The sequence below is a fragment of the Perca fluviatilis genome, chromosome 5 (genome assembly GCF_010015445.1).
Source record: "Perca fluviatilis chromosome 5, GENO_Pfluv_1.0, whole genome shotgun sequence".
NCBI classification, from domain to species: domain Eukaryota; kingdom Metazoa; phylum Chordata; class Actinopteri; order Perciformes; family Percidae; genus Perca; species Perca fluviatilis.
Window position 1 is genome coordinate 10,530,085 of NC_053116.1, and position 12,077 is coordinate 10,542,161.

Sequence of the window (12,077 nt, forward strand, 5' to 3'; positions counted from 1 at the left end):
CTTGACGTTTTTGGGCGTTTTTTGGACGTTTTTTTTTCTATGATGGCTGAGGAACTTTTTCATGACTTCTTTAGGACTTTGTCAACCAAACTGTAAGTGAGAAGACTATGTGACGCATACAGTAATACAGTCAAAGATATTTGACTTTTTTTGATTAAATAAAAGCATATCTATAAAGTAAACATGTCTGGCCCTTGATGTGCTTCTCATTTTTTAGTGTGGACCTTAGTGAAGTTGAGTTTGACACCCAGTCAGCCTTGTTTGCTTCCTCCGGAGGGTATATACTTGTATGTCGTTGTGAAGCTGAATGAAAAGAGCTTGTTCTAACAGTCTGTTCTGCTTCCCACTGATAACGACTGCAAACGGCGGAGCACTGCCTCTCGTGGCTGTGACTATAAATAAACCATGACGTCAGCTGAGCAGAAGTGAGTGCGTGCGTTGCTGCACGCAGTCAGCACAGAGTACTCAAACTCCCGTGTAGCTTTGCGATATCAATACACTACATCACCCACAGCTCCGCGTGTTACGCGTGCGCAAAAGACCCAATCTGCTGACATGAACTACAAAATAACGGCAGTTGGACTACAACATTTCGCGCACCTGCGCAGTGGGGAACCCGAGTCCTTTTAAATGTACTGTACGTCCAAAGATGGCAGCTCAAGTCGACTTGCTCCGTGCCAAAGTAGAAGAAGGAAATGTGAGGATTGACAGTCTGGATAGATTCATTAGAGAGAAGAAAAAGAAGAAGAGAAGGGACCTGTCGCCGCCCGCTGACAAACGGGACAAGTGGGTGAAAGAAGCGAAGAGAGTGAAGCTCCCTCAGCACCCGAACCAGCAACACGCTGAGCCCCGGACCCAGCAGCCGCATCAGCTGCAGCAAAACCCGAAAGCCCACAAGTTCAGCGCAGATAAACATGTCCTGCACAGCCGCCACCACCACCACCACCAGCACCACCACAACCGCAGTCTTACCAATGGTACAAAGAACCTGCAGCCGACTTTGCCTCCTCCTCCTCCTCCGAGGAAGGTACCGGAGCAGCTGCAGAAGAAGCGAGCGGTGCTCCCCGAACCACCTGCGCTCTTCACTTTCACGCCTCTCAAAATGGTCAAGGCCAAGCCCCAGGAACTCAAAGACAAGCCCCGGGATAAAGACCTGAAACTGAAGCTGAAGAAGGAAAACACCGAGGCGAATGTGAAACACGCAGAACTGAAGAAAAGCAAGGGTGAGTTTGATTATTTTCATGCACCAAAAGGGGGGCTGGGTTCCTTATTTAGATATGGAATGGAATATAGCCTATATATATATATATATATATATATATATTTTTATTTATTTATTTATTTATTATTATTTTTTTTTCCCAGAGGGGTGACCAGGGACAACATAAGTCTTTGACAGGTTGCAACAGGTTTACAATTTTCACTTAATATGTTTAGTAGGCTACTGTAACAGTATGTTGTGTACAATTGGTGTTTTGGTAGCAGATTTCAGTAACTTTTACCTGCTCTTTTACAGGTAAGGCACACTTTAGTGTCATTAAAAAGAACTAAAATATATGCTGACAAAATCTCATTCATTTGTGGCCTGTGGTCCGTGGAAATTATTTGAGATAAGCTGGGTAATTTATGTACAAGTGTGGGTAGCGTGCCATTATGAATCACCATTGGTAAATGAATGAGTTATGCATTGTTTTTAGAAAATAATGTTGTGATGTAGGGTTCAACAAGGTTACTAGAGCAAAATTCCCCCTCAGTTTCCCCTCACCATCTACATACCGTGCCCCTCTGACCTTTATTTATTCCTGTATCTGTAGAGCCGAGGCCCCACAATGAGAATGGCAAGTCTCTAACACTGGAGGAATATCTCCTGAAGAAGAAAAAGAAGAAGAAGAAGCACCGTGAGGATGAGCACAGTGGCAAGAAGGTCCGATACGTGCACAACAAAGCCGTTCAGACTGTGTGTGCAGGGCTCGGAGCAGATCTCAATCTGCCCGTTTGCCCCGATCCAGCTCTGCCCGGCACCGTGAAGCATGAAAGCGACTGCCAGCCTGGCAGAGACACTAACGACAACCACCAACCCTACCTCCGCGCTCTCAAACTGGGACACGTCCCCTTCCTGTCCCACCAAGACCACTACATCCGCAGCTCCTGCCTCCAGACAGGCACCTGGTGCGGACGCTTCATGCACGAGGAAAGGCAAGCCAATGGCGGGGGATCCGTTCTGCATGCCTACGCTGACGAGATAGCTTGTCTCAGCCCGGCTGAGGTGGAGTGCTTCGCCCAGGAGTTTCTGGAGCTGGCCTTTGCGGAGAAGCCTCGAGGTGCAGCCTCGTATGCCTTGGCAGTGGTGCACAGGGCAGCCGCCTTCCTGCCCGACTTCCTGGACTACTTTGCCTTCAACTTCCCAAACACACCAGTCAAAATGGAGATACTGGGCAAGAAAGACATTGAGACTACCACCATTGCCAACTTTCACTCTCAGGTATGTTATTAAAAGGCAACTTGTCTGTGTGGCTTTGACAGAAGCTTTTGCATTACACTCAACACCTTTCACTTTTATCACAACCAAATACAGGAGTCATTTAGTGTTGTTCTGGAACAGCTCAAACAGCAAGTTTCTTTTTTTGAATTTTAAAATGTAGGGCTGCAACAAACAACTATTTTCATTATCAATAAGTATGGCTGTTGAGTTAAAATTGTTTTTTAGAAAAATAGTGAAAAATGCCCAAGTTGACATATTCATGCTTATTTTTTCCAACCAGCTGTCAGAACCCAAAAATAGTTTCAGTTTACCATCATAGAAATCTAAGAAAACCAGCAAATCTTCACATTTGAGAAGTTGGAACCAGAGACCTTATGCTTAAAAAGCTTTAAAAAATGACTTAAAATGACAAATCAATCATCAAAATCTTTGCTATATTATTTATCTAGTCTAAATCATACTACTGTATATTGCTGGTTAAGTAGACAAGAGTGCAGTGGCATAGAATAGCATGTTGCGATGTATTAAACGTAATTTAGGCATCACAGGGTCAGTTATAGTCAGACCTAATATTGCATTTTGAGAGGCAAAGTGATAATAATGCATAATAATGGAGAGACCTTTTAGAAGAGGAACTCTTAAAATTAAGCATTACGGATTTTGGTTACCTTGTTATATTACTGATACAAATCATAATTGATTTCTATTAAGAAACTAAAAAGAATATACATTAGTAACTTAGTTCCTTGTGGTTTAAACACGGCATATGTAAAAAAATAAAATAAAATAAAAAAGAGCTGACTGCAGTGCGTTCGGAGCATGTTCGCCACCCAGTAGTTAGTTTTTAGAGAGATCTAATGGAGTGGCTTTTACCACACGTTGATGCAGAATCATACCTACAGTATCATCACTGTCTAAGAAAGATGGCAGAAGAAGAGGGCAGCGGTGGCCTAAAAATGTTAGAGAAGCGAGCTTGCGTCAGGCCGGTCGGGACGGGAGGTCGTCGGTTCAATCCCCAGACCGACAGGACAAATCTGGGTGTGGAAAGTTACAACCACTGGGGGTTGCCCTTGAGCAAGGCCCTTAGCCCATAACGGCTCCAGGGGAGCTGCTCAGTGGCCAGCAGATCAGGCTGTGGTGGTGCCGGGCAGCTCCCAGGTGTGAATGTGTGTAACTGTGTGAATGTGATCAGGGGCGTACCTGCAAAAAGAGAGGCTTCCTCTCAGTGAACCTTCCCTGAGTAAATACTGGTTAAAAAGAGAGAGAGGGGCAGAAACAGTGTGCCAGTATGTCTGCCTGTGTAATGTTTGATCTTCAGAGAACACAGAGAGAGCTCAGTTGGTTTCTGTTTATGCATGGTAAGTAGAGAATACATTAATGCTTTGAGAGCAGAATGATTGCACTGAAGTGCTTTGTTGTATCTGCTGCACTTTACTGGGCCCAGTGCTGTATATAAAACTGCATCTTGTAGGCCTTTGGATGGGAAACATAATATAATGACAGCAGTGTTCACACACCAGGATAATAACTGTATGCAGGCAAACCTTTGCTACAACGGTTACAGTCTGCAGTTACCTACACATTGGTACAGCTGTGAGTAATAATAATAAAAAGGAATCTGCATATAATAGTATAAAACTCACAGGCTGTGATGTGCAGCTTATCTCCCAGACACATGTATAAGCATGTAAGGAATCCATCAGTGTGACTGTGTGTGGATTTTCAGAGTTAAAAAAGGATCTGTCAGGCATGACGCGCTGCTGTAGTGTCTTCACAGGCGACATCTACCTCTAGCTTCAAGGATTATGTCAGACAAAAGTAATATTGTAGGTTACATGCCGCTTCCTCAGAGCAGTAATTTCGTTTTTGCTCAAAGCAGAACAGTGATGACAATACCGTTGATGTAGTCTACGTGATACGCAGGTATATGCAGTATACCCACTAAGAAAGCTCCAGGATTTCTATATACCCATTTAAAAATGCGCAATGGCACGTAACAACATACTTTCCATTATAATTTTGATATATTTTGAGTTGTCAAAATGTAGGTTGAAAAAGGTATTTTCAAATTGGTGCATAAAAGTGTGTCAGAATGCAGGAAATGAAGTCTTTCCACTTTCAAAATTTCCCTGGGGGAGGGCACCCAGACCCCCCACTATGGTATGCCACCCCCCCTCCAAAAAGATAGATCCACATATCTTTTTTTTTTTTTTGGCCTACTACTAACTGTTCTAAAACAATTAGCATCACAGCTTTGTTAAAATAATCGATTCTCCAATTTAAATCAATCTTTGTTTGAGTGACCTGATATTGATTATTTAAAGTCCTATATCGATCTTTTAATATATGCCTTTCCACCATGGGTGTGGTGATCTGAACCCCAAAAAGGGGGTCCATTAATGTAAACCTCAACCTGGTGCATTCTAAAAATATTTTGCGGTTTTGCACTGATAGGTCTGCATCCAATTTTGTTTGTACATGTTCAATGACAATTAAGACTATCCTATTCTGAAATGTCCCTAACCTAATTATATAATATTATATATATACTGTATACATCATTAATGAGTAGAACGTGTAGAACCGACTGGGACGCATTGAATGACATAAGCTGTTTCTCCTGTCCTAGGTGAGCCGGACTTACTGTTCAGGAACCTACCGGTCCGGACCCATGAGGCAGATCAGCTTGGTAGGAGCTGTGGATGAGGAAGTTGGAGACTTTTTCCCAGAGTTCCTCGACATGCTGGAGGAGTCACCCTTTCTCAAGGTTGGAAAAAGATTTATTGATCATTTTTATGAATATTCTATCTTAGGTAGTAAACCACAACCACTTTTTTTTTTTTTTGTATTGCTAGCTCGAAGCTTGTTGTTGTTTCCCCGAAGGGAACAGAGTTTGATAACGGCAACACACAGAGAGAGGAAGGTTAGGGACATCCAGTGCATGTCCCTCGCCTTCTGCTCATGTCAGGCAACAATTCTGGAAATGTACTTCCGTTGATCCAGACTTGTGTGTGTGTGTGTGTCCACAGATGACCCTACCATGGGGAAGCCTCTCCAGTCTGAAGCTGGACTGTCGCTCTCAGAGTGACGATGGGCCCATCATGTGGGTGCGACCAGGGGAACAAATGGTACCCACCGCTGACATGCCCAAGTCTCCATTCAAAAGACGCAGGTACTGTACAGCCCCAGCTGTAGAACATGTGTTAGTTACGGTGGGGGGGCGTGATGGATAGTTCCAGTCACTTTGTCATGTATTCACTTCGTTGAAACAAGAGAAGAAAGCCTCACTGATGTGAAGAACAGGACAGAGATACATATATAAATGCTCGCTGCCTGCCATATGCCAACGCTCCGGTAAGTCCACTCACCCCGTCTCGGCCCGGGCGTGCCCCAGCTGCCCGCACGTTTGTTGACAAACTCCGACGCGCACTCGGCTGTGAAATGGCGATTTATTTTTACAAGTATTTTCATTGTTTTAGACAAGATAAAATGTACAATTACAACAAGACATCTTCTATTAACCCCATCCCACCCACAACAAACCCTTTTGCCGAGGAAAAGAGGACAGAAAGAAACAAAAAAACAATAAAAAAAACAAAGAAGACAAATGAAAAAATAAAAAAATGTCACCATCAACACCTTTCTTCTATTACTCATGATAGCAAATAGTGTAATCATTGTGCTTTACAATTCTTAGCAGTTATTAAGAGGGAAGTGTCATTTCTCCCTTTTAAATAATTAACGACAGTTACACTCACTGCCAGCAAATGCTCTTTCCGTTGTGATTGGTGGTATCTTGACAACTCGCGGTTACCTTGTTTCCTACAGACTGTGTTGATGCGACTTGTACATTACACCCACTCAAACAGACAGATCACAACAGATAGAACCATATATATATATATATATATATATATATTCTTTTTTTTTACGACTTAGTTAAGGCGGCAGGCAAATGTTGTTAAGGCGTCTGCCTTAACTGTGAAGTGCTGCGGGAAACCCTGATAGTTGTTATGGAAATATAGGTAAAAACATGCTTGTGTAAGTGTAGACTTAAAACCTGTCTTCTTGTTCTTTCCCTATCCCCCCTCCCCCCCACATCTTCCCATCTTTTTGTCTAGGTCCATGAATGAGATCAAAAACCTCCACTACCTGCCGAGGGCCAGTGAACCCAGAGAGGTTCTGTTTGAGGACCGGACTAAGGCCCATGCTGACCATGTAGGCCAGAGCTTTGACTGGCAGAGCACCGCTGCTGTGGGGGTTCTGAAGGCGGTGCACTTTGGAGAATGGTGAGTGCCTATTGATATTAGGGATGAACCGAATCCAGATTTTTGGGGTTCGGCCGAATACCGAATCCACTGGTTAAGATTCTGCCGAAACCGAATACCGAATCCTACTCCCATCCTCAGTCCATTAACACAGTGAAGTGGGTTCAAGTTTCTAGCTGTGACTGTCCTTCCTTTGCCGTACCTGAAGTTGCTGCATTTTGACTGCTGTCTGTAGATTCCTTCATGCACCACTCTTTCGGATGTTTCATACGCAAATGTTTAACAGCGGCGATGCTGTGTATGGTTGCAAATTGAACATGTAGCTGGACTTGAATGGCCTTCTTTTGACTGAAAGTACTGCCAAACAACACCTACGTAAACACCTTCCCGTAATCAACGGCGGCGTCATGACGTCGACCAACGTAGCACTCGTTGTGCAAACGTAGGGTTCAAAATATTCTAAGGTTCGGCAGAAACCGAACCCCGTCAAAAAGCCCAATATTCGGCCGAATCCGAAACCGAATCCTGGATTCGGTGCTAATTGATATGCCTTAACAAATATGTTGGGACGCAGTCATTAATGTTTGCATGACATAATGTGTTGAGAAACGCGAATACAGTACAGTACGTCTGTGTGTTTTATGCTTACAGGAATAACCGACCTCGGATAACCAAAGACGTGGTGTGTTTCCAGGCGGGGGACTTCAACGAAGTTGTCCAGAGGCTGCAGCTGGATCTGTATGAGCCCCCAGTGTCTCAGGTACGTTATCCTTTAGGATGTGTATGTCAGAGCATATCTCCTTGGTCCCCAAAAAAAATTACAAAGTCGCTGGTGTGATAAATCAAGTCAAAATGTAGAAGCCTTTCTTCAGGAAAGATAGCGGAGTCGCTGGTGTGATGAATCAAGACTTTAATTAATGCTGCATAGAGAGGAGACCGGTAAATAGTGTCCTCCTCTGCCCTTTAGAGGCACTTTTTTATTTTTTATTTTTTTTAACACCCTTTGCCTTCCCCGGGCGAAAGACTTTTGATGTCAAACTCTTAAGCGCGATTCATCATTGTGCGGAGGCTCCACGCAGAGCTTTGGCCGTAGCCTACGTAAGTGGCCAGAAGTTAATGCTTGTGCGTTGGTGTGTGCGTCGATTTCTTTAAGGGAATATCAGGGCTGGTGTGTGTCTGTGGGGAGTGTGTGGTAGAGCAAGTGAGAGAGTGACGGGTACCGACTCTAGAGTCCTAGTGAGAGAAACAAAGTGCTTTCTGACCACGGTGGGAAATCTGTAGCAGGAAAAGTTAACCTTCTCCTTGATTTCATGTTGTTTATGGAGAAGGAGAAGCAGGAAATGAGTCGGGGGAAATGCAACGCTACCAAGCCACGGCCGAGCGACGTGCGTCGCCGCGACGTGTAGTTACATTTTCCGAGAGGTGCACGTCATAACAAGCATAACTCGCGCTTTAGCCTTCTCCTTTGAGGTTACCTCTCAGTTAACTGTCAGACTCTCCTCTGACAGACTCCCACACATCATCCAAGTGAACACATTGAGTACAAAGTAGGGCTGCACAATATGAGGAAAATATGCGATTTGCATTAATGATATTACTTCATAAATAAACAGATAGGCCTATTAAAATGTACTCGGTTCTGCTGCTTCCCGTATTCTGCTGAAATACAACAAATTTCTTTTTGAATTTTAGAACAAATGAAAGGAAATCCTTTCTAACATTATTTTATCTAACAAATTGAACATTGAATTAAACATAAAAGGCAGCACTAAAAAACAAGGCTTAACAGTTACACCAGTTTTTCTTTGATATTCTCTTTTATCCAACACAAAAAATCTCTTGAGTGTCTTTGTGATACGTCGCAGCCTTTCGCAATGTGTTTATTGCACCAGTTGTTATCGCAAAGGCGTTAAGTGACCGATATATTGTGCTGCCCCAGTACAAAGATCAAAAATCTCTCTCTGCACTACAGCTGGGCGATATGGAGAAAATCAACTATCACGATATTTTTGACCAAATATCTCTATCAATACCGCAACGATATTGTAGTGTTGACTATTGGTGCTTTCACAAAATATTTACACAATGAGATTTTTGATAAATAATCATCAGCAATGTGGATATAATGACTAAGTGGGTAAAGGCAAATAATAGAACAATTACAACAGTCTGGTAAGTTCAGAAAATGACATCACTTTACTGTAATGCAACTTTTAAAAACTTATGTTATATCACGATATTACGATATCCAAAATCTAAGACAAGATCTAGTCTCATATCACAATATCGATATAATATCGATGTATTGCCCAGCTCTACTCTGCACAAAGTTAATTTCCCACGCTTCACCATCACATCTTTGTTTGGTTATTATACTGCAGATGGCATATCCTGTTAAAATGTTAAACCTGAAACGACCGTGTGTCTCTATGCAGTGTGTCCAGTGGGTGGACGATGCCAAGCTCAACCAGCTGAGGAGAGAAGGCATCCGCTACGTCCGCGTCCAGCTGTGTGACGACGACATTTACTTCATCCCTCGCAACGTCATCCACCAGTTCAAGACGGTGTCCGCGGTCTGCAGCCTGGCCTGGCACATCCGCCTCAAACAGTACCATCCAGACCAGGACCGGGAGGAGGAGCCGCGGCCCAGTGATCTCAGCCCCACCTCAGGGCGATTCTCCTTCTCCTCCCCTGCCAGGCTCGACGCCACCGTGACCCCCTGTGCCCGGCCACAAGGAGACAACACCCGAGGGGGCGTGGCCAAGACGGAAGAGCCAGAGTTCCAGAGGCCAGCGACGCCTCCCCAGGAGCCTCAGCCGGCCCCTCCACAGCCCACCAAATCTGCTCACTTGCCCCCAAAACACCAGAACCCCCCCCTTTCCTTTGAACTAGTCCACTCTGGATGTACACCTTCAAAAGAGCCCACCCTTCCAAAAGATTTTGGCCGCACAGCAGGGTTCCCGAAATGACCCCCCCAATATCTCTCTCCATCTCTGCCCACTGCAGAGGAGCGTATGGGAAGGACTCGTCGACTAAAACTGACATCTGAGTCAATCACGAAGCCTTCACATTATTCATTGCACTTCTTATTTTTTATCTCTAAATGTTGATAAAATGTTCCCGTATGTTTTTTCAGCCAAAGGTACTTAATGGGACTATGTAACACATTTTGTTCTTTTTTGATAGCACCTGAACTCTCTACTGTCTCATTCAAAAGGTGTGTATCATGTCAAGAATTTTAGACTGATAATATGAGTTGCCACACTAAAGCTTGATTTATGCTTCTGCGTTGAATCTACGCTGTAGGTACGGTGCGTAGGTACGGTGCGTAGGTACGGTGCGTAGGTCACGTGTAGGTACGGACCCTACGCCCTACACGTCGGACACGACGCAGACCACAACAACTGCGATTGGTCCACTCGGCCGTGGCTTGGTAGTGTTGCATTTCCCCCGACTCATTTCCGGACTCTCCTTCTCCATAAACAACGTGAAATCAAGAAGAGGGTTAACTTTTCCTGCTACAGATTTCAGAACCATGGTCAGAAAAGAACAGGGGAGACACTTTGTTTCCCCGTCTCCACCGCTGGAGTCGGTACTCGCTCCGAAGCTAATCCCCGTCACTCTCTCTCGCTCTACCACACACTCCCCACACACACACACCTGCTATTCTCTTAAAGAGATACGCTAGAACGATGCAGACACACTAGCGCACAGGTATAGACCCTCACAGGAGCGTAACTATAAATCAAGCTTTACTGTAAGAGACCCATTCTTAATGTATTTTCAAGGCTCCGCTGTTTCTTTAGTTTTGACACAATTATTTCATGAAGGATCGAAGTCTGTGGCAGTTAGGATTGTTTACATATGTAATATATGATTACTCTGGAAGCATGATATTTACTGTTTTATTCATTTCAGCGACAGGGGCATATAGACTAACCTTACCCAGAAGATACAGTCGACTTAGTTTCAGAGATTGAGGACATTGTCTTTTGTCCGTAAAGCTGGGCCTTTGTCATTTAAAAAAAAAAAAGCTCCAAATGAATATTGAATTTCCTGGATTGGTTACAACCAGATAAAAAAAAAATAATAATAATAAAACCTACTGGGAGCATAAAATGATCTAATTAAACTAAAATAAGTTTTTCTTTTTTTTTTGGTCAGCTTTATAAGTTGCGGTTTGCACAATTCTTTATTTAAATGCCAGTTTATACGCTTCCCTTTTTCTTACTGTTGATATTGTATTTGATAATTTATTTTTCTTAAGACTGAGCAGCACATATGAACACAGGTTTATAACCAGTGATGAATATTTAAGACGATTATCTTATTAGACGAGCGCCTCCAAATGACTAAAGAATCATGGCTATTGCACTTTGCAATAATTGTCTGAATCTTTTCTTCAGGTGTGGAGTATTTGGTGGAGAATTTGGTATGTAAATATTATGTTGTTGTTATAGCTGGGAATATGTGAATGCTGTCGGTGCGCTCAAGTCATTTTTTCTTTTGACTTGAATTCGTTCTCACCTTTTGGCTTTAGCTGGTGATGTCTCTATGATGGGGGATGAAGGCATCGTTGTAGCGGGCTACTGTGGTTGTCTGAGTGTAATGGTGTGATACTACGAATACCTGTTTCTTTCTCATAGTTGCAGCAAAGTCCGAAATAATGAGGCCGCCTACAAAATGATCCGAGACTGAAGCGTTCTGCAGTGTGACAGATGTAAGTGAATTTCGCATTTCTTTCAAAGTCCTCGGTCCTAAAATATCTCCTAACTTCACGTTGAACGTGGTCGCCAGAGGTTCCTGATCAGAGATCGGCTGAACCTCCCAGAGGCCTTTGTTCTGTAGTTTTACTGTAAGGAAGTGATAATGTGATACAGCCTTTGCTTTACCACCGACCACATCTCCGTGCCTTGTTCTGGATACGGTTTGCCTCATTTAATACGCCGAGGTTCATTTGTTGATAAGTAGAATGGTTCGGGCTGGGTATCGGTAAAAAAGTTTCCAGAACCGATACCAATACCGTGACTCGATACCAGTTCCTGAACGCTACTTTTTTCGATACAAATTTTTACACCAATCACAATCTGCAAAATAGCCTCGGGAAGGAACTTGTTTTGGTGGAACGCGTACGTTCAAAAGGTTGTTTTAGTCTTGCAACAGAAAACTCCGATTGGACAGATAGTCTAGCTAGCTGTCTGGATTTACCCTGCAGAGATCTGAGGAGCAGTTAACCGTAGTCCTCAGAAATCCACCCGAGTTTACGCCAACACAAGAAAGCGGAAGGTGACGGACATCCGGCCGAAAAGAGGGACATCAAGCGCAAT

General features: G+C 43.6%; 1 protein-coding gene across 1 annotated transcript; it reads left to right on the forward strand.

The window, feature by feature from the left end:
* Positions 1–578: 578 nt before the first annotated feature.
* Positions 579–10,268, forward strand: LOC120559190 (lysine-specific demethylase 9). The gene is made up of 7 exons (XM_039800729.1): positions 579–1,223; positions 1,815–2,482; positions 5,112–5,249; positions 5,512–5,654; positions 6,604–6,771; positions 7,402–7,510; positions 9,186–10,268. Exons 1-7 carry the CDS (start codon positions 650–652, stop codon positions 9,717–9,719), a joined length of 2,334 nt encoding a protein of 777 aa, XP_039656663.1. The 5' UTR covers positions 579–649; the 3' UTR covers positions 9,720–10,268.
* The last annotated feature ends 1,809 nt before the right edge of the window (positions 10,269–12,077 follow it).

Excerpts from the sequence above, each read along its gene's own strand:
- LOC120559190 (XM_039800729.1), top strand. The coding sequence starts at position 650 with ATGGCAGCTCAAGTCGACTTGCTCCGTGCCAAAGTAGAAGAAGGAAAT. Across the intron at positions 1,224-1,814 it reads AGAACTGAAGAAAAGCAAGG|AGCCGAGGCCCCACAATGAG; the intron begins GTGAGTTTGATT and ends CTGTATCTGTAG. Across the intron at positions 2,483-5,111 it reads TTGCCAACTTTCACTCTCAG|GTGAGCCGGACTTACTGTTC; the intron begins GTATGTTATTAA and ends CTCCTGTCCTAG.